Below are 23,503 nucleotides of genomic sequence, written 5' to 3'. Positions count from 1 at the left end.
AGCTTGTCAATTTTATTTTAACTATAACTCACTAGCTACAATTATTAAAAGGAGAATATATTTTTCCTAAATGGATTGCAGAGAGGTTTCAGAGCCAGATATTGCAGTCTTAAATGTGGTTTCATGTAGTCATAGGCTCAGGCTCCTGTTGCTTAAAACTTTCTGAACACAATGCAATTAACAAAATAAAGTTTATAATCAAATTAATGTATTTTTAAAAGCTGACTTAAAACATTATCTGTTTGTTTTATATAAGAAAAGAGATTTTAAAAATCCTATTCCTCATATAGAAATTGACTCTTATGTGACCTTTTCCTTCCCTTCCTTTCCATTTAAAAACATGCAAAATTGATTGATTTCAATGAGAAAGTTAAGCATGTACTTAAATCTTTCTCTTGAGGGTTAGATTTTGTTTCAGGAAAACCGAACCATACTAGCAGAATATACAATGTTTCCTGGATATGTTTCACATTGTTACAGACACAAAGACTTGTATATAAAGTTTTTCTTTGGGTTTGTAGCATTGTGGACTGTAGCCATAGTATTTTTGAGAAAACATATCAGTGCGATCAACTAAATAGCAATGAGCAGAAGGTTGTTCATATCAACTGGTGGACCTTAGACTTGTTTCTGGTGCAGGCTGGTTGCTAGAATTCTTTAATTAATACATTGATTCTCTGTGTTAATAGTTGAAATTGAACTTAAATCTAATGTTAATCACCTTATAATTGAATGGAACAAAGAATTAGATAATCATTTGCAAATTAACCAAGGGAATACTCTGTATTCAACATCTAAAAATTTCTTCAGGGCTAAAATCATATTTGTTCCCACAAAAGTGGTGCTTTGGGTGTATTGGAAGCATTTTAAGAAAGAAATGGTCTACTTCAACTGAATGTTGTTGCTGTGACACAGATAATTCTTCCTAACCATATCTATCTACTTTAGCTACTTCTATGTGAGTATTCTATAGATATCAAATGCAATAATATATATATTTGGAAATATGATCAGCATATATTGATGTATATATCTAGCCTTTATTTCTATTCTATTGACTTTCTCCTCCACCCTCCCATGCCTTTTAATTTTTCTCTATGTTTTCCACATCTTTTTTGTAAACACCCTTTAAAAGTAAAATACTTTTAAAAATTATGGATGGTGAAATTAGGTTTCCCCACCCATTATGGCAAACTTGGGTAATTATTTTGTTGGTTTGCATTGCAGGCCAACATATGACACTGGAACAGAACACCCAAGAACTTATGAATGCAATGGCAGGAATTGGACAGTGTAATCCCAAAAAAAGTGGTGGGTTTGAGTTCTTCACTGTAGACCAAGCCAAGGCTATAATAAATTATTTGAAGATCAGGTATTTCCATCCTCATTCTTAAGAAGCCTTGTGCTCTGTGACATTTGTTTTCTGTGTTTAGACTGTGGTCATGTTAACATATGAAAGCTTATTCCAACACACTTTTACTTGCATCCTGTTTAACCAGACACTTTAGCATAAAAGTGTTTAGATGGTCAGTGTGATAGACTGGGAATCAGGAAATTCCACTCCCCCTGAGCAGTAAAACTTGCTGGGTAACCATGGGCCAGTCACTGTCTCTCAGATGTGCCTAACAGAAAGAGTTATCATTAAGATAAAGTTCCATTCATGCTCCTTTGAACTCACTAGTGAAAAAGGACTAAATAAAAGTTGCAATTTAAATAGATAAATAAATATGGGTTTTAAGGAGGAAGACAAAAGGCCAAACAGAGTCTGTTTGTTTAGTTTCTCCTGTTTTTATACTTTGGTCAAAACTTGGGGTCTCAACATTTATAATAGGGAATCTCCATGCAACTTCTGTGATGAATAAAAAATGAACTCAGGACTGTGATTGTGTGACATTCATTCTCATAACAGAGAAACTTGTGCAAATATTGTCTTAAATGTATAGGGGAGGGATAGGCAAAGTACATCTTTCCAGATGTATTTGGTGTACAGCTTATATCCTCCCATCCTACCCACTGGTGAAGAATGTAGAAAATTACAGTCCATCAATACATGTAAAACTACACTTTGCCCCCCTCCTCCCAGACAGTTGCTTTATTAAAGAAATTGTCATCAAGTAATCACCAAAAGTTCCAACTGACTGATTTAATAGGTGAAATTTGCATATGGATTACTTTAACATTTCTGATGGAAAATTATATCTTTATTTTAATTCAAGTGAGGACATGTGGGTATTGTAGCTTCCCTGCACTATGAAGTGAATGGCTCTAGTATTTGCATGGAACAATTCGCTCTTAATTTCTCTGAGTCATTACAACTCTGAGGAGTAATAATACAATTACATAAAGAAAGCCCTGTTATCTTGCAACAAAGTTGAAAACTTCACAGAAACGCAGAAGCTGAATAGGAAGGTGAGAGCATTTACCTAACTTTTGGAAATATGTTTTGACGTTCAACTCCCAGAAATCCTAACAGCTGGTAAACTGGTTGGGATTTCTGGGAGTTGTAGGCCAAAACACCTGGGGACCCACATGTTGAGAGCCACTGGTTTAGATTGCCACACACATCCTGAGCCAGCACTAAAGCTGCTGAATGGTCACTGCCACTAAATGGGCCACTCTTACCGTGTCCTCCCATAATCTTTGTTGTGGTGGTCAATTGATGGTGCTGCTCCCTTGTCAGCTGGGGTGACAGCTGAGAGGTAGGGCCAAGGAGGTTTTCTCCAGATTCTGGGGAGGACTTTGGTTAACATGGTTCAAGGTAGTATTAAGCAGCCCATGTTAACCTGGATTGGTTCCTTTTGTCATTTAGCCACCATAGAGTTGATTCTCTGGCTCTGCTCCCTGAGTGATCACTGTAGATTTACCCTAAAAGAGAGGAAGAGAGTATAGGCCAACCCCTGTGGTCAGCCTCAATAACAGAGAGGAAGAAAGTTCAACCTCACTCTGCCCTTTTCTATATTTGGTTGGGCTATTGCCCAACTTCTCAGGAATTCCTCCCTGGCAGATTGGCACTGGATGTGGCTTGCAAGACAATAGGGCCTCCTCCTCTAGGAGCTGTATCCTGAGTATCTGGACAGCTGAATTACAGTGCTTTTCTGGGACTAATATGTTCTTCCAAGCAGCTCTCATGACATGTGGCTGAGGGAGCAGATTCAGGTCTGCTTCACCCTTCCTATGTCTTCCCATTCCATCAGCTCCATTGAGGGCCTGGCTCTCCCTTTCAACCCAGTGTAGGGGAGAATGACTTCTGGATCACTATCTACCAGTAAAAGCAAGAAAAATAGAGAAATTACCCCCACCCTCCATAGAGGAAATGCAAATTTAATTGAGGGATGAGGTGCAGCCTTCCAAGATGTCCCAGGCACCAACAGTTATCTGCCCCTGCTTTATGTTCTCGTTTCTCAACCTTCTATTCTGCATTCATCAAGAGAGTCTGGGTTCCACTTTATGCCCCTGTGTGATGATAGTGCATAGATTTTCTCATGAAATATTAAATTTACTACATGATATATTATAGGATCATAGGGAGTTAAGAACTGAGCTGCAACCAGGATGGTTCTGAGAGTTGCACTCTTTTAAAAGGATTTTTTCCCACCTGTGTGCTAGACATAGCTGAGCTGCCTGATGCTGAAGAGGAGGCAAAGAATTAAAAAGGAACCCCAGATTCAAGCATTAATAATTATCCCTGGATAGACACTAAGAGTTACTTAAGAATGTTGCTTGCCCCTTAAATTTGCCTTTAATTTGTATTTCTAGTTTATGTATTTTAAATAGAATTTCAGTTTAATTCTGAGCTGCCTTGAATACCATTCAGGGGGAAAAGCAAGAAAGCCCATGCTTTCTCTATGTATCTTTATTTTAAATTATACTATATAACACGATTTTTGTTCCTGAATTATAAATGTCATTTCTTTTTTAGTTCTGTCATAAAACGATGGAAAAGGTTTATTAAACTGAAAATACTTTACTTTTGTGGGACACCCTGCAGCACATTTTGCTATAGCTTTTCAGTGAATATTTCAGAGTCTCAACCAATTCAGCATACCATATATACTCGAGTATAAGCTAAGTTTTTCAGCCCTGCTTAGGGCTGAAAAAAAAACCCTCGGCTTATAAAGTGGGGGTCCTGGTTGGCTTATATTCAGGTTGGTTTATATTCAAGTATATAGGCAATCAGAGTTAGACAGTCTTATCTTAAATTTAATTTTTATGTAAATATTCAAAAACATTTAACCTACTGATGCCTCAGTCAATGTAATTTTATTGGTATCTATTTTTTATTTTTGAAATTTACCAATAGCTGCTGCATTTTTTACCCTCATACATGAGTCAACAAGTTTTCCCAGTTTTTGTGGTAAAATTATGTGCCTCGGCTTATATTCGGGTCGGTTTATACTCAAATATATATGGTAGTTTGTAGCAGCCACAAAAATGAAGTTTCTGGTGTATAATTTACTTTCAAAGTCAATACAACACAATAAAACAGGAATAACACTTTCAAACCAGAAACAGATTTTTTTTTCAAATTTTGCTACATAGTGTTATGTATTAGGCTGATTTTATTTTCTTTGAAGGGAATATTCAGTATTTTAGTTTTTTATAACTTGTTTTTAGTGGAGGAAGTTATCTTACAAATCTCTGATATGAAGGGAAATCAGAAAAGGCACAAATTACTTAAATGGACTAAAAACCTCTGAATCCTCCCACTAACATGGCCAGGAAACTTTTTTCAGCTCCTAGAGAAATCTCAGTAGAGAAGCACGAACCATGCAGAAACTGTGATGATACCTTAATGTTTAGTAAAAGATGACAGTGCCCCTCTCCCCCCCCCCCCCCCGCCACAGACACCATCTTTCATCTTGTTTCCTGAGGCAGGCATAGGCATCAACGTTATCAGTTGACATTTTCTTTCAGGAAACAGTTAAGCTAAGAAAATATGTCAGCATTAATCTCTTCCAGATTCTTGCAAGGTGTCCTAAAAGCCCTACCCTGCAACTTTGCTCACATATGTAATCATTTGTTGTGTCTTGCTAGAAATGTAGCTATCAGTAAAAATGTATGCCAAGCTTATTCCATTGTGTCATGAGAAAAGGAAATCTGTACTGGGATAGAAATATACACGTTTTGCAGAAGCTAAATAGAAATGTGGGCAGATTAACTTCAGTGGAAGCCAGAGTAGTAGCAATTTCACATACTCACATTTTTCTTCTGCCCCTCATCCTCAATATGGTATAAATCCATAAAGCTTAACAAAGATATAGAAAGCACAGAGACTAAGATAAATTACCAGGATTTTTTGAAGTATTTTGGACACGTTATTTTAAAAAACAAAAAAACAAAACAAAACTAGGACATGAGAATGTGATTTATGGGTTTTCTACTACAGAGGTTTTTAATCTTGTTTCACTGAAGTTTATGTGGTAGCCTATTTTTTTCTCCAAAGAATTCATAGTACATAGTTCCACTTTTGTATCTCAACAATCCTGTGAGGTATATTGGGTTAAAAGATAGTAACAGGAGAAAGATCACCTGGTTGGCTACATGGCTAAATGGGGATTGTACCTGCATCTCCCTAATTTATTATTTATTTATTTACATCACTTTTACCCTGCCTTTCTCTCCGAGGAGACTCAAAGCGGCTTACAGTAAATAGGCAAAAATTCAATGCCTAAAAACAATGTAAAAACAACAATTCATATAAAACAATCTACAAAACAACAGTTCATATAAAACAGATACCATTACATAATAAAATCACATTATATAAAATTTTAAGAATGTCCAAGATTAAAATCCATTCATCCAGAATCCTCAAGTCTAGACCTAATGCTAGACTAGTGCTTCAACTATTATGTCCCCATTGATTCGGAGGGCCCTTCCACACAGCCATACAACCCAGAATATCAAGGCAGATAATCCACAATATCTTCTTTGAACTGGATTATCTGAGTCCACTTCCATATAATCCAGTTCAATGTGGATTTTATACAGCTGTGTGAAAAGGGCTTGAGATGCTTCACAAAGGGCCTCTGCCTCTTTAGAGCAATGTTTCTCAAACTCTGCCCCTTCCACACAACTATATAAAATCCACATTGAACCAGATTATATGTCAGTGTGGACTCGGATAACCCAGTTCAAAGCAGATATTGTGGATTATCTGACTTGATAATCTGGGTTGTATGGCTGTGTGGAAGGGTTCTACACTGCCATATAAAATCCAGCTTATCTGTCTTATATAGCAGTGTTGACTCATATAACCTAGTTCAAAGCAGATAATGTAGATTATTTGCTTTAATAATCTGGATTATATGGCAGTGTAGAAGGGGCCCCAGGGTGATGAACTAATTGTGGTATACTATACTGACTCTAATGTCTGCCTTCTTCGAATAGCTTAACAAATTTACCTATAGGACTAACTTGGGGAAAATGTTTCCCAGTGATTCTCCCTCTAATTCTTCTGTTTTTTGATGCTCACATACACATTTTCCTGTCAGATTTTTCAAGCATCTCATTATAAACAAGAATTAATCAAAGGTATTAAAGCTACCATACAATATATCATTCTGAAGCTTGGGTTAGGAAGAAACATGGAACCAGTAAATTAGTTTTTTTCCAGTTAGGGTATAATTCAGATTACCAAAGCAGATAATTCACACTATCTTCTTTGAACTGGATTATCTGAGGCCCCTTCTACACTGCTATATAAAATCCAGATTATCTGCTTTAAAATTGATTCTATGACAATGTAGACTCTGCTTTGATAATTTAGATTTTATAGCAGTGTAGAAGGGACCTGAATCTACACTGCCATATAATCCAGTTCAAAGCAGATAATCTGGATTTTATATGACAGTGTAGAAGGGGCCTAAATCTCCATTTGTACCAAGTGTTTAAGATCCATCTTAAGGGGTCTGGATACCATGGAGCTATTTATACGATTTCTAGCCACATCTGATTCCTTTATCTTGGTCAGCAGCAGTACTAAAAGTGATGGTTTCCTTCTAGCTCAGAGCTGGCTACTTGATTACAAAAGATATTGTGTTATTACCCAAAAAGAAAGGGATAAGAGTCGCTGTAGTCCCTGTGACTGCTGCTCTGCTTCCATCAGTCATTCCTAGTGTGAGAGGGTTGTTCCCTAAATGATCATGTTCTTGCTGCAAGTTCTTTATAATCTCTGATACCATAATGTTATCTTGTTGCTATGGATGCAACTGATGTGACTCCCCCCACCTTCTTGGTATTGTGATGTCACGAGAATGAATTTCCAGCCCACAAGCAAAGGGACTGTGATAGAAAACCATATATTTGAACAAGCATCATAAGAGCCATTTGATCATAAAGGAACACAACAAAAGGTTTTCCAAAACAGAACAAATGTGTCAGGGGTGGCTGACTTATTGTATTTCATATTTCAAATAACTGTTTTGTCAATTATTTATTTCTGAATGATTTTCTGTCTTCTTCAACCTGGTACCTTGGTACTCCAGGTGTTGAAGTAGAGTCACTAGTTAGCACAGTTACAACCAGGCTGGCTGGGCATAGTGAGTGTTATTCAAAGATATATAGAAGAAAATAGTGTAGGGGATACTTGTGAAGAAGAACGTGAATGTAGTGGAAAATGTACCCTAGTTTGGGTTCTGTTATTCATAAACCCAGAGCAATTTCTACCCCAATCTAAGTTTTGTGTTGGGAATGATGAAGTGTCAGACATGGCAGTGTGTCTGTGGGTGGAGGAAAATCTTATAAATATATTTCACAAAGTCTAGCAAAAAGCTAGTATTTCATGAGGGGAACTTTTTCTTTGAGTATCAAAATGACCCCAATATGGTCTTTCAAAACATTTCCTGAAGGGACTTTATTCTTTAATACGGTGTCCGTTTTCCCCTTTTTTCTAGCTTATTTCAACATTATTCTCTGTATCAGTATCTTTTCCACAGTCCCAGGGAAGAACTTGTGATTGGAGACGAGGTAAGTAATTTATATGACTGGAACTGATTAAGTGGAATATTTTAATATGTGTTCTCTGGCATCTGTTTGCTATAGCTCAAAGCAACTTTGTGTCAGAATTGCTCAAGTATTAACAGCACAGAATAGCAGATGAAAGAATGAAAAAGAAAATAGTAATGCCTGTCTCCTCTGGAATTTGAAACTTAGAAAAATAAATATGCCATTGTTGGTTAGTCTGCTAGCTGTGTTGACAAAAAATATCTTCACAGACAACATTTGTAAGGGTGGTATGCCAGATTTTATGTATAAGTTCAACTGAGCAGGCGAGAGAGTGATCTACAGATACTTCCAATTACTGTGTGTGCTTCTTGTGACTGTTTTGGTTCATTTAGGTCCTGTTGCAGAGTCCAAAACAGTGTTATTGTACTTAAATTGAAGGTCACACTTCAGTTAAGCCAATGTCTTGGACTCCACTGCCATAACTTTCTATAATCTCCAAGGGGAAGTGAATGTCAAAAGTAGCAGTGGTGGAAATAATACTGGTAAACTTCCAACATTAGCCCTCACCATGCAGTTCTACATTGTGTCTCATCATAGCCCTTACACAACATACGGTAGTAACCAGCTGTCTGTTCCTCCTTCATAGGCATGCACTTTTCTGTTGTGACTCATATGCATTGCCATTCTAACAACATTTAGCATATATTGTTACTCACTCTCTAAAATGCCTTTGAATACCAAAGGAGTTACCAGTGCCACATGCTTCTGTTGGCCTTCAATGTTGCTCAGTCTGTACAATTTGCCCTCTAGATCCCATACCATTTGATCACCTGTATTGTAATCTAGATGAAATGGGCAAGAAATGGCACTATGATATACAGTCAAAGCCCTTTTGCTTCATTAAGGCCCCTTCTACACTGCCAAATAAAATCCAGATTATGTGCTTTGAATTGGATTATTTGTGGACTAATACAATCCAATTCAAAACAGATAATGTGGATTATCTGCTTTGAATAATATGGATTTTATTGCAGTGTAGAAGGGGCCTAAGGCATCCTTCAATTTTAGTAGGTCTTAGAATACAGCAAACCATATCATACATTTGATAATTGTACATGTTGGGTATCCCTTATCTGAAATGCTTTGATTTTGGATTTTTTCAGATTTTGGAATAATATATTTGCTTATACCTGTACTTACATAATGAGATGTCTTAGAGATGGGAGTTAAGTCTAAACAGGAAATACATAGCCTAACAGTAATTTGATACATAATATTTTAAAATAATGTTATGCATAAAATAACATTTGTGTATATTGAGCCATTTGAAAGAAATTTCTTTGTTTGGTGGCTCCTAATTCCTGCAACTATATAACCTATGAAAAGGTTAGTTCCTCTATAAAAGAAGTAAATTGATCTCCAGGCTATTGTCATCTTTATGCCATACTTACTACATACTTGGATGTAACTATGGTTGCTTTCAAACAAGAAGCAAAAGCTATCAGTCACCTTTTCTGGGATGAAAAGAGGCATATCGGTGTGTGTGCTTCAAGGAATGTGAATTATCTGCTTTCTCATTATGGCTTAACAAGATTCTTCTTTTTATAATCACAGATTTGTGCATAACCTTTTGCAAGGAGTTTTCTGTAATCTTTGCATATGTATAAGATTGCATATGTATTAAAATATAAAGGGCATTATATATGTTTTCACAGAGAATTTTAAAATTATATTCTTCCAAAAATTTCCTCTGAATGGCTCAGAAAATGCTTATCCAATGAGAAAGCAGCAGTATAGTGAGGGAGCAAAGAATAAATGTCACTACAGTCCTGCTAACTTGCCAGCCTTCATAAATCATTTGGTTTAATAAGAATAAAGACATTGCAAAAGAAAACTGTCAGACATGAATGCCACACTCTTCTGAGATATACCTTGGCATTTAGCTAGTGATAGGAAACATTTGTATAGTGATGTTCAAGTCTCTCTTTATTACTTACTTAAGCAGTAGAGCTTTATGGAAATAATTTGCCAAAAAATGAATTTGGTCTTTAAAAAAGTATCCAAGTCCAATTTGTACAGTGGCTTTCATTTTAATGGCTGTTGCTGCATATATTCAAGGGTGACACTGACGAAATGTGTTCAGGAGAGAAAAGAATTAAGCTGAACACACTGACAAAGCAAGTATTTTCCTAAAATACTTTTTTTATGTCAAATGAGCGAAAATGTATTTGATAACCCAGCAGGCATTTCTAGTAGGGGTGTGCAATTTTTTCGTTCGTCATCATAAGTCGGAACAAATAATTAAATTCATACTAACAACGCAATATGTGACTCATGGGCGTGGCCCACACAAAAAACTTAAGAATCAAAATTTACCCAATACTTTTTCATTTGCATTTTGTAAATCTTGGAAGCCTCCCAAAGTCAGTTTCATTTTCAGGGCAAGGAAGCAAAGCTAAGCCAAAAGGGCTGCTTTTCCTTTTTAAATTAATGGCCTCTTGCCATTAGGAGAGGCAAGCAGCAGAGAAAAAGCAGAATTCTGGGAAATGTAGTTTGGGAAGGCAAGGAGCCCTATGCCAGAGAATTAAAAAGGCCCTGCCCTAACTACATTTCCCAGAATTCTGCTCAGCATCAGAAAGTCCCAATCAGGATAGGGGAGAGCTATTTCCTTCCGTAGCAGCAGCCAGCCAGTTCTAATATATTATTAAATCTGCAAAGAGGAGGACTGATTCACCCTTCTAGTAAGTAAATCTCTGCCTGGGCTTGGAAGAAATCCCTAAATGGAAACTCTAGTAGTTAATATGAGACATTCAATGAGATAGCTGTTGTGGCTTAAAAAAAACAACAATTTTTGTCAAAACTTAACAAAACTTAAAATCAGTAGATGTTTGATGTATGGGGGAATGGTTCCCTGTTATCTTGTATCATTATATAAAAAATTCAAGGAGCTAGCTATTTTATTTTTGTTTTTTAAAATGTTGTTTATAAAAACTTTGAAAATTCCCCAAAAATCCATGCATAAGTGAAACGTTCAGAAACTTTATGAACGAACAGTGGTAAATTTGTTTTTCCATTGTTGCAAGTTTCACCCCAATAGCTGTAAAAATGAGGAAGAAAAGAGCCCCTGAAATTTTCCCACTTGCACAATTACTGTAATGAAAAAGTAACAAAATTTCATTACTCTTGTTATAGTACTGAAATTTTTCTAACGACACTTTAGAAATGAAACGCCAGTGCCCCCTAATTTTGTGATGACTTGAAACATTTTTTTATCAATCACACATGCCTAGTGCCTATTCTGGCCTCATTTCAGCCAGATTTTATGTGTTTTTCTTAGAAACATGACCATCCTAATTCCACAGAAATCTTTGCCATGTCTTGTTAGCTGTCTAGACCAGAGGTCCCCAAACTAAGGCCTGGGGGCCGGATGCAGCCCATCGAAGCCATTTATCCGGCCCCCATGGCACAAGGGCAGAAGGGGTTGGGTTAAATGATCCAAGGGGTCTCTTCTTCTCTTACAACCATTATTATTATTATTATTATTATTATTATTATTATTATTATTATTATTATTATATTGTATGACACAGAAAACAAGATAGACATGCTGGATTTCACATCACAAAATCACAAGTCGAACACTTCCCAAGTATCTAGGACTGTTATTATTATTATTATTATTATTATTATTATTATTATTATTATTATTATTATTATTAACATTGAGGCTGGGTGGCCATCTGTCAGGGATGCTTTGCTTGTGCTTTTGGTGTGCAGAGGCAGAAGGGGGTTGGACTAAGGGTCTCTTCCAACCCTCTTTTTTATTATAAGTATGACACAGCAAACAAGATAGATCTGCTGGATTTCGTTTCACAAAATCACAAGTTGAACACTTCCCAAGTGTCTAGGACTGTGTGATGTATTTTCAGATGATGCGTGCAGATCCCAGTAGGGTGTCCTTCTGCAGTTGGCAGATTGTAATTTTGTCAATGTCTATTGTTTCCAAATGCCGGCTGAGATCTTTTGGCACGGCACATTTATTGTTATTGTTATTGTTATTATTATTATTATTATTATTATTATTATTATTATTATTATTATTATTAACATTGAGGCTGGGTGGCCATCTGTCAGGGATGCTTTGCTTGTGCTTTCAGTGCACAAAGGCAAAAGGGAATTGGACTCAATGGCCCAAAGGGTCTCTTCCAACCCTCTTTATTGTTGTTATTATTATTATTATTATTATTATTATTAATTATTATTATTGCTCAGTGGCCAACTATAGTCCGGCCCACCAACAGTCCGAAGGATCGTGAACTGGCCCCCTGTTTAAAAAGTTTGGGGACCCCTGGTCTAGACCTTTGATGAGACTTGTGCAGAGTAGTAGATAGTGTTGGACTTTTTCTTTCATGATGTCCCATCCAAGTAATGTCTTCCCAGAGTGGCTCACCTGGCCAATTACATGGGAATAGTGAGTTGCCAGTAACTAAAGCCACTTTAATTTTCATAGATATTTTAGGAAATACTTTAATGCAACAGCATTTCTTCCATTTGCAACATTGGCTCTGGTTTTATTTTCATTTTATCCTATTCATTTTATTGCTACTCCATATCCTTGATCACATGTTTATGCAGACCATTGTGTAGCCCAGTCTTTTCAGGAAGACAGGGATATTATGTCTATTGTATATGTTGTATGCTTTATTTTCACTGTAACCTCTTTTGAGATCACCTAAGAACTTTATACATCTTAATACACACACATCTGGCGTGGGCTGGTCCATTAGGCAATGAAGAGTCAGAAGCCACTGAACGAATAAACAACAACAGCACACACACACATTCACTTGTTTGACTGGTCTGACCCAGTGCTGCTCATATAACAGGTGTTACGTTGTGTTAGAAACAAGTGTAGAATTGACTGAAAAATGCAGGCAAATTTTAATTATAAATAACCTTATATCATTTTACAAAATAATAATTACAGAAATAAATGATAAACTAGGTCATCACCATTGTAGAATGGATCGACAACTTATTACTATAGGATTCTTCATGGTATGTATACCTCACACAACTGGGTTTTTTGCCTGATCATAACCTCATTCAGAATCTCCTAGAGCAGGAGTTTTGATCCTTTTTTGTTGTATGGACCCTTTTGCCAGTCAGATAAAAACCATGAACCCCTTTCTCAGCATGTAGCAGCAGATAGTTTTATGATACTCAACATCGGCATGTTTTTAAATAAAAATTTAGTTTACACACAGCAGAACCATGTAGTATCACGTCTGACGACTATCATAATTTCACATTATGGATGAGCTTAAGTATTTTTTGAACTATACAACAACTGTAATGTGATATGAAATAAATGCTACTGCAATTTATTGCATTCATTCATAAGTGAGGAAAATGCTAGATTTCAGTTAGAGGTGAGAGAAAATAAAGATAATAAGCTTTTTTTTTCAGTTCGGGTTCACAGACCCCTTGAAATCTTTCCACAGACCTCCAAGGAAACTCTTGCTCTAGAGCTAAGCAAGTTGGGTGGGAAATACAGCCCCATTCCCTCAATGTGCATGCGCAAGGTCAACTCAGTTCCTTTTCACCTGCCACATTAGCAGACTCATTTGGAATGTGCTTTTCACCTGATCTTTTTGTCAGATTTGTTGAGTTTTAGTTCTTCTTTCTGTATTTCCTTTATTTGCCTTCGCTCTCCTTATTGGTACCATTGGTCACCTCAAGAAGCCACTCTTCACATTAATGCTCTGGAGTGTCGATTCAGCCTACAGGCGTATCTTGACTAAAATGTTCTGACAAAGAAGCTCCTTTTTATAAAGTATTTTTATGTCTCCCAGTCCTGCCTTGTCCTCTGTGTAGCTCCCAATTTTTTGTTGCACTAGTAAGTCAGGTGGGCTGGAGAAACACTGAAGGTTAGTGTCAGATTGCAGCATTGTGTCTGGAGTGAACAAGGCAATGAAAGCTTGTGCTAGGTAATAATGGGATTCCGCTGTAGCTGATCCTAACATACTTGTGTAACTTTCTGAAGGAGAGTTGACAGATGCAGCTCACAGTTTAATATGAGCCTCTGACAGCTTAAGAAAAGTGATCTTGTCAGGCTTGGCAGTGATGCATCAACACTAAGGACAGAAAGAGAGGAGAAATTAGTTATGATATTTACTTATTTCTGTGCTTGAGCTGGAACAGAGACTCTTGCTGTGCTTGTTTACAATTACTTGGAGATATAGGTGGAATTGTATCTCTTCCCACTTTTTAAAAGGCATTTGATTAGAAATTCACTATGAGGTCATATCAGTCTCATTAATTACAAGTTTAAACAGAGAAGTTATAGGCTGAATCTAGATTGTCATATAATAATAGTGATGATGGTGATGATGATGATGTTTATTTATATATTGCTTTTTCTCTCAAAGTGACTCACAACTAAAGCATTGAAATATCTTAAAATATACAAGTATTAAAACAGTATTAAACATCATTAAAAGCATATAAAATCACAGCCGCTCCTGATAATCATAAAAACCATCTTCTTTAAAAGCCTGCCTGAATAAAAAGGTTTTGACCTGCTGCCGGAAGGTCAGCAAGGAAGGGCCCATTCTGACTTCCCTGGGCAGGGAATTCCAGAGTTAAGGGGCAGCCACCGAGAAGACCCGCTCTCTTGTTCCCACCAACTGATCTTGAGATGGAGGTGGGACTGAGAGAAGGACCTCTCATGGCCCTGGCAGGTTCGTACAAGGGGATGCGGTCGGCCAGATAGCCTGGATCTGAATAGTCTAGAGCTTTAAGGTCATAACCTTTAAATGGTCCATAGAAACATATATAATGCAGATTGCACTGCACTGTATGTATGTTGAGCCATGTTTAAAAACTTCAGAGCCCTGCAAGTACAGGATTACATTTGCAAAAACAAAATTTAAACACATGAGGAAGTCAAGGTTCAGCAAGGTAAAAGGTAAAGGTTTTCCCCTGACGATAAGTCATCGTGACCGACTCTGGGGGTTGGTGCTCATCTCCATTTCTAAGCCGAAGACCCGGCGTTGTCCTTAGACAACTCCAAGGTCATATGGCCGGCATGACTGCATGGAGCACCATTACCTTCCCTCACATTGGCATGTTTTTGAACTGCTAGGTTAGCAGGAGCTGGCCGCTCACACTGCTCCTGGGGTTTGAACCTGGGACCTTTCGGTCTCCAGCTCAGTGCTTTAACGCACTTTGCCACTAAAGTCCCTTCTACACTGCCATATAATCCAGATTATCAAAGGAGATAATCCACATTATCTGCTTTGAACTAGATTATCTGAGTCAATGCTGCCATATAATCCAGTTCAAAGCAGATAATCTGAATTTTATATGGCAGTGTAGAAGGGGCCTATGAAACAATTGTCCAGAGAAGCCCAAAATGATGTCTGGGAGAGATAGAAAATCTTCTAAAGTTTCTGTTTACTAAAGGGTATACCTCCCCAGAAGAATGGAATATTTACAGAATAAAGACACTAGGAAATTTGGATTTGGGGATTTTGGTAAGGATACTAGGGGCCCTTCCACACAGCCACATAACCCAGAATATCAAAGCAGAAAATCCCACAATATCTGCTTTGATGGGTTATCTGAGTCCACACTGCCATATATTCCAGTTCAAAGCTGGAAATGTGGGATTTTTTCAGCTGTGTGGAAGGAGTCTAGGATTGGAGAATATTTCCAATTCAGCTCAGCCTCTCTCGCAGGTTTGATGTGAAGATAAAAAGGAATGAGGAGAGTGCAAGCCTGAGCTCCTTGGGGAAGGAGGAATAAAAGCCCTTATGAATAAATAAAGGATATGAAATAGATGATGCTATTATTGGAAGAGGACTAGATGGAAATACCTTCTGTCTGAGATCTGCTGTGATGGCAAAAGGGGCAAAATACCCTTGTCCTTCTGTTAGATTCTACATTTACAACCCCTTAGATAAGAGTCCAGAAGATTCAAATTATTCATAGGGATTGTAAATATGGGCTGCATTTTAGTGGAATTTAACATTAACAGTTCTGCTCCTTAACTTTCTGAAAACCTTTGCTTTAAGCACTTGTGTTCATCGCTGTGGCCCCTTCTACACTGCCACATAAAATCCAGATTATCTACTTTGTAGAGAATTATATGGCAGTGTAGACTCAAATAATCCAGTTTAAAGCAGATAATATGGATTATATGCTTTGATAATCCAGATTATGTGGCATTGTATAAGGGGCTTGTCTCAGGTACAGATACACTGAGGCTGGATCTACACTGCCCTATATCCCAGGATGTTATCTCAGATTATCTATTTTGAACTGGATTGTATGAGTCTACACTGCCAGATAATCTGGGATAAACAAATAATCTGGGATTAGATCCTGGGGTATAGGGTAGTATAGATCCAGTTAGACTTAGCCTATTTAATGTAGCAATTTTAGCCTAGCCTACAAATTTAGAGACCCAGAATGGAGAGCAAGCTAAATGCAAGAATTCAACAAAGCAAATTGCATTAACACATGTCAGGTCTCATAATGTGTTTACATTGCTCAGACATTAACTACATGGAAGCTTTTATTGTCTTCTGTTTTGGGCACTCAGCTAATTTATTTTACTTAGGGTGATATATTACTGTGGCTTTTAGGGAGTTTTGGGAACATTTTCAAATGCTAGCTTGAGGGTTACATGTTCATGCTGTTCTTGAATGGAACAACCCTAAATACATTTGAAATGATGTTTGCTTTGAAGCATTTCTTAGTAAAAATAATGTGGTTGATAAATGCACTTTCCCCCCGTATTCCTTCAATCAGGGTGATGGAATAATTTGTCTTTTTATGGCCCAGCTGACTCAATGAAATGTTCACTTTTTGAACAAATTCCATATATCATGGCTACTTTCCACAAAAAGCTCTTTTGCACAGGCTCATGGAAATGAATTTCTTTGAGAAGAAATTTTTTCCAGAACATTGTACTCAAGATTTAGAAATGCTGGGGTTAGATTGCAGTATCTTTTTATTTTTTAAAAAAGCCAAATATGTCCTGCCATTAAATTTATAGTCACTTGATATCATCTGCTAGAGTTAACCTTGTTAAATAGTAACTGTTTACGTGAACATACTGCTCTCTTCAGCATTCCTGTACTTGGACTCTTTCCAAAGCTGACTTTATTTCATTTGGACTGTATCTACACTTGAATTTGTTACATAAAAAGGCCTCTGCCAAGTTCCCCAAATTGCCTGACTGGATACAATTATTAAAAAGGTGTTACTTTCAAAAATTAGAGAATTGAGCTCAATAGTAGTAAATTGTTCCTTAAGTGGTTTGATATTTTATGTATTTTTGCTTCCAACATTGGAATGTGCTTTTCCAGTGTGTTTCTCATTCCCTTTTCTTTGCAAACTCCTTTTGCCCCAAATGGCTGATTTTGGGGCACATTCCTATTGAATTTGGAGATAATCTCATGTTTATGCCTTATTTTTAGAATATCTCAAAATGAACTTCCCTCACAGGCATCAATAATCTATGTGTTTGTGCAAGAAGTCACAGAATAGTGATTCATACAGAAATACCACAGGCAGCCATCACTGAAAGCCGATGAACCTTCTGCATCCGTTGTGATAAAATTGTGTAATCACACCATCCAGAAACACATCAGACTTCCATCAGGATATAAATCAAGTGGAAGAAGGCAGGACCAATTCTGAAAATTATGTAGATACAGATAGCACTGAGTTCACTGAAGATTTCATTTAATGTTTTTTTTTTTTTTTTGGCACTAGAAGGTTTCTGATGGCATGTTTATTTATCCTTCTGGACAATGTATGAATTTGCTGGTTTCAACTTCACCACTGGGAAGGTGTCAAAAGCTGCATTTATGATCAAGTTCTAGATGTCAAATGACAGGCTCAGCCTTTTAATTTTCCTTTCTGGAGGATCAGAAAAGTGCTGACACCTGAAAAGAAGAACCAGGGTGAACAAAACAAAGGTATCTTTTACAGCAAAGTCAAAATGATAAGCTAAACGGGATAGGTCAGACAAAGGGAGCCATTTGTAATAGTTAGGTCAGTCCTAAAATAGGCAGGGCTAAGACATTTTGGTGCCTGAAGTAGAGCAATGGTAATATGTGCATGCCATAGGCAAGGAGGATGGTACCCAGGGTAAACCATGTTATATTGTCACCTGAACCAATCATTAATTCATTATACCATTTTTAAATTACTAAGGAGTTACATTTCATCCATATGGATACCAGGGCAATGTACAAATCCCTTCATACTGCCTGGCAATACAAATACAGTAAAAAATAACATTTTGATGCCATTTCTTGAAAAATTAATTTGGAATTTGGGAGTTTTGGTATCACTCCAGCATCAAGATGCCAGCTATCTTTTAATTAGAAAAAAAATCAACTATCTAAAATACTGGTCAAATGTTGATCAGATATTCTACTTTAACTTCTAAGATGTATAGCGTGGAAGTTACATTTGGCTCTAAAGTCAAAGATTTACTAATGGAGATCTTTATTTTCTCTATATGAATCTGAAAAAAAAGTTGGTAGAGAAATAATAAGTGCACAAAGTGAAAGACCACGGTAATGTGAACCTGTAGCCCTCACAACTTTCATGACAGAGAAAAAGCTGTGCCCTCTGGATATAATTTGGCCACTGCAGATATGCTATGTGGAAGCTGTGGCTCCTTCTACACTGCCATATAATCCAGATTATCGAAGTAGATAATTCACGTTGTCTGCTTTGAAGTGGATTATATGAGTCCACACTGCCATATAATCCAATTCAAAGCAGATAACCTGGGCTTTATACAGCAGTGTAGAAGGGGCCTGCATTTTTCTGAAAATTTGGCTATCACTGATGAAAGATAAACGCTTTTGGGGAAAGGTTTGGTACATCAGGGAATACATATTTTAAATTGTCTGCACGTGATAAATAGGATTTGTGGCCCTGTTTTGTTTTTCACCTTGTCCCGTCACACCATTTAATCCATGCAGGATGTTCTCTGGATTTGGTACCGGCTGCCTTAGCTTCAGTTGTTGGGCTTGGGTGCATAATATTGCTACTTCAGCATTTCTAGCAGAGCAGAAATGACAAGAGTTCAGCAAACCATACAAGCCACTATGACTAGAGGCAATATCAGCTGTTGTCAGGATGATCAGGCTCACTAAAACAGATCAGCATACATTTGAATCTTTAAGTCTTATTTTTTGCCAACAAGTCCCCCACCCAATTGTTGTTCCCCACCCTGCTTTGTGAAATTATTTTCCTCACATTCTAGAAAGCCATTTTAAAGCTCACAAATCTCTACATTGTTCTAGTTAAGAAAGTCTCATTTCTAAAGTGCAGATGTGAGAGATAACGAATAAGATAGCTGGTATTGTACTATTCTCTTATGTACCATTAAATGATGTTTTCCAATATTAAGTGGGAATTGTATTACCAGCAAGCAGTATATTCATGTAAAAAGAGAGCTCATACTTACTGAGTAACTACAGCTGTGGAATGAGTGAGAATATGCATTGCTATTTAAATTGTTACCATATGGCTTGTCTTATAATGAATGTTGCATATTTATGAAACTTTACCTAAAGATATATTTATATTTCATGTTGGGTTTAAAAAAATAACCATGTGTACAGTGAGAACATAAACTATTGTTATGAGCTCTTCCTTTTAAAAGAAAGAAATCTTAGACTTAAATATTTGTGGCTTGTTAATCTGGGGTTGTCTGGCAAGGCACTTACATTGAGTGAATTTTCAAAACATAAAACAATGGAAACATTTAGCAATGCAAGGAAGGAGGAGTGGTATGCAGAAACCTCGCAAGTTTTAAAATCATTTTGAGCATGCTTTAAATCTCAGAGCAGAAAATTTCTTCTGCTTTATCTAATTAAGGAAATGGGCTTTATAGAAAGGTAATTGAGTTCAAAACCAGAGCTGACTTTTCATGTAATTTTAATTGGCACAGTCTAGGAGGGAAACAAAGCACTACAATGTCTCCAATGTCCTAGTTTTGAATTTCAGTACATATGCTGTTCATCCTAAAATAGGGGGAAACAACAATAAAGGGTGGGAATGTTTTCAGGGTTTGATTTTATTATATGAAGTTTAGAAAACAGCATTTTTAAAAAATATGACAGAAAGGACTTACTGGAAGAAAGAAAGCTACTTGCTGTAGTTTATAGTTACTACTTGTAGCAGAAATCAAAACATGAAAACTGACAGATTGTCCAATCCAGTCAGAAGGCTTGCTTGAGTGCTTCTCTCTCAGACTGTCTTTGAATTTGTGTTGTCGAAGGCTTTCATGGCTGGGATCACAGGGTTGTTGTATGTTTTCCGGGCTGTATGGCCATCTTCAAGAAATATTCTCTCCTGACGTTTCGCCCACATCTATGGCAGGCATCCTCAGAGGTTGTGAGGTATGGAGAAAACAAAGCAAGGAAGGTTTATATATCTGTGGAAGGTCCAGGGTGAGAGAAGAACTCTTGTCAGTTGGAAGCCAGTGTAAATGTTGTTAATCACCTTAATTAGCATTGAATAGCTTCATCTCCTGGCTTCTTCCTGCCTAAGGGCCCTTAATGCTAATTGAGGTGATGGAAAGAATGTGAGATCTTGTTTTTAAAAAATCATTTCTTCTTGCTGAGAGTATGACTGTCCTGTACTGCATGCTTCTGCATCAATGAAACATAATACTCAAATTGTTCTCATAACCAATGAGAATATGATTATTTCCACCTTATCAATTGAAAATTGCTTAGTACTTCTATGAGAAACGACCACAGAACATTGTGGACCTACAAGTAGGGCTAGGAAAGAAGCAAGGAGGAAACCTTGAGGGTCATTCCTAGTCAGATTTATCACTACTGAGTAGATAAGCGAATGGTATCATTCTGTAACAGGTATCTTTCTGTGTCTTACTTTACCACATAAGGTGAAGGTTTCTACAGCAAGACCATAACTTCATAACTGGTGCAATTTTTTCTGATTTCAGAAGTCCCAAAGAGATGTAAGATATTTTGTAGTGGCCTCTGTAGAAGGTGCACAGCTCATGTCTAGTGCTGGTTCTACATTGCCATATAATGCCACTTGAACTGTCAGTGTAAAGCCATATAATAGTTAGTGTATAACCATATAATGCAGTTTGAACTGCATTGAGCTGTATTATATGGGTCTACTCTATGCTGACCATATAATGCAGTTTAAATTGCATTATATGGCATTGTAGAACCAACCCAGGGAGACATTTGAAGGCTGAGTGTGAAAAGGACGTTGTAACATTAAGGGTGAATTTTGTTTTTGTTTTTTTACTATTAAATTTTTCAACAGGACTGCATTATCTAAATCGCTGAATTATTGTTTACAGCCACATGCTATGGGGAAGTAGCCCGTGCATATCCACCTCTAAAGAAAAGATATTGATTTTTAGCTTACAACTATGTTCCATGTTTTAATCTGAATCAGCAACCATTTTATAAATTGTTATTTTGATGAAAGGATGAAGTATTTCAGCATCCACCACATTACCTCAAATGTTGCTAAGAGTTCCATTTCCAATGATACTCTTTTTCCTTTAACTTAGTAGCTAAAGTATTCACATTAGTTATTCTGAGGTCAAGCTTTATCCTGACATTTCCAGTTGTCTTTCATTTTATTAATCAGTGAAGAATTCAACTCTCCAGTTATGGTGTTTCAATTTAAATTAATAGAGTTTGATAGTCATTTTTTCTGCTTGTATGTCTCCTAACGGCTTCCTCTTTATACAGAGGTGGATAATGCAAATGAAAGGGTCACTTGTTCAAGTTCTTCAAATACCTGCTTAACATTCTAACACAGTTTTCCTTTCTTTATTATTTATGATGCCCATTTATCATTGTAATTCTTCACTGATATGCATACAGTTCCCTTAATGGTCCTTCATTTGTTCTAATAAAGACTGCTTGTTAGCTTTTGAATCTCTGCAGGTTTTCAGATTCCTGTTTGAAGAGTTTATATAGAGGAAAGACTAAATTAACCTATCATGATGATTCTTCTAAGAGAATATTTAATGGAGCTATTCTTTCACCTGCTTCTGTTGGAGACCTGTAGATGTGCGTGTTTTTTATTAGCATTATTAATTTCAGATTTTGATACTGTAGACATTTCTTTTTTTAAAAAAAAAATGAAGACTACATAGAAGTTAGTTTATTCTTCAAATATTTCTTACCAGAGGACACTCGAGTGCCCTCATGTGGGAGTTTCAGAAACATCTCTCAGTTGTTCCCTCTCAAAATACCTTATTCAGTATGCTATTTAGATACAATGTGTTCTGTTGGGAGTGTCCTTTTTCATTCGTTTGCTTTGCTTGCTTTTGTGTATGACAGTTTTCTGTTTTAACCAGGGCTGGTTGTTCCACCCAGAGCAATGGGGAAAATATTATTTCCTTAAGAAACCATTTTAAAATAATCTTACTTTTTCTGAATTCCTTGCTGTGCATTGTCAAGTCTGCCTATAAGGATTCTTTCTAAAAATAATCACCCTCCTTTCAGAGAAGCTCAGAATGAATGTACTGTAATTGCACAGTGGAAACTGTTAACAGTGATTCAGGCTTATCTTTGCATTTCCTAACTATTATGAATTTAAATTCAAGGCATTAAAATGCCAAAAGGAACAAGTGGAATTTAAATATTATTCCAAAGAATCTGAGCTGTTCGGGAATCATTTGTATTTAAACAGGTAAAGAATAAAGTAGGTAGAAAAATCAGGCTTTTTCAAAATAATGATAAAGAAATGTTGTGTTATGACATTGAAGGGGTTTTCTTGATTTGTTGGTCATAGAGACATCAGCACCTGATAGTTTGAGTCACTTGTTGCCCCATTCACTGGAAACACTGAGGTGTTAGTTTGCTTCTAGCAATTTTTGTTCATGGCCAATTTTGCATTATTTCCAGCATCTCTATGATATTTCAAAAAGTTACATAGGATGCCACATATGGACGAATATGATTAATGGCAGCCAATAATATTCAGACTAAAAAAGGTAAAGGGTAAAGGTTTCCCCTGATTTTAAGTCCAGTCGTGACCGACTGGGGGTTGGTGCTCATCTCCATTTCTAAGCCGAAGAGCCTGCATTGTCCATAGACACCTCCAAGGTCATGTAGCTGGCATGACTGCATGGAGCGCCCTTACCTTCCCGCTGGAGCGGTACCTATTGATCTACTCACATTGGCATGTTTTCGAACTGCTAGGTTGGCAGGAGCTGGGGCTAACAGCGGGCGCTCATTCCGCTTCCGGGATTTGAATCTGGGACCTTTCGGTCTGTAAGTTCAGCAGCTTAGTGCTTTAACACACTGTGCCACCAGAGGCCCCAATATTCAGACTAAACTGGAAATATAGTTCAAGATGTGGGCTAAAATCCTGTAGATACAAATAGAGTCAAACAACCAGGTGCAAATTCTGTCACATCAACTTTCTTGAAATGTTTAGAATAGCTCCTAATAAGTCCCAAAGTAAGACACTATATTCCTCACTGATAGTGAAAGAGGTATAATTAAGTCCGTAA

At 37.0% G+C, this 23,503-nt stretch overlaps 1 protein-coding gene across 10 annotated transcripts in view; it reads left to right on the top strand.

Annotated features, from left to right (window-relative positions):
* Positions 1-23,503, top strand: part of cabcoco1 (ciliary associated calcium binding coiled-coil 1) — a 210,813-nt gene that overhangs the window by 144,511 nt on the left and 42,799 nt on the right. For all 10 annotated transcript variants that reach the window (XR_010004460.1, XM_062975779.1, XM_062975784.1 and 7 more), the window contains 2 exons: positions 1,228-1,372; positions 7,896-7,968. Coding sequence is in view for 9 of the 10 variants with exons in the window: in XM_062975779.1 (XP_062831849.1) it covers positions 1,228-1,372; positions 7,896-7,968 (218 nt within the window). In the remaining variant the exon portion in view is untranslated. The remainder of the gene's footprint in view (positions 1-1,227; positions 1,373-7,895; positions 7,969-23,503) is intronic.

This window comes from Anolis carolinensis, chromosome 3 (assembly GCF_035594765.1).
Source record: "Anolis carolinensis isolate JA03-04 chromosome 3, rAnoCar3.1.pri, whole genome shotgun sequence".
Taxonomy (NCBI): domain Eukaryota; kingdom Metazoa; phylum Chordata; class Lepidosauria; order Squamata; family Dactyloidae; genus Anolis; species Anolis carolinensis.
This window is presented reverse-complemented; position numbering and strand designations above follow the sequence as displayed.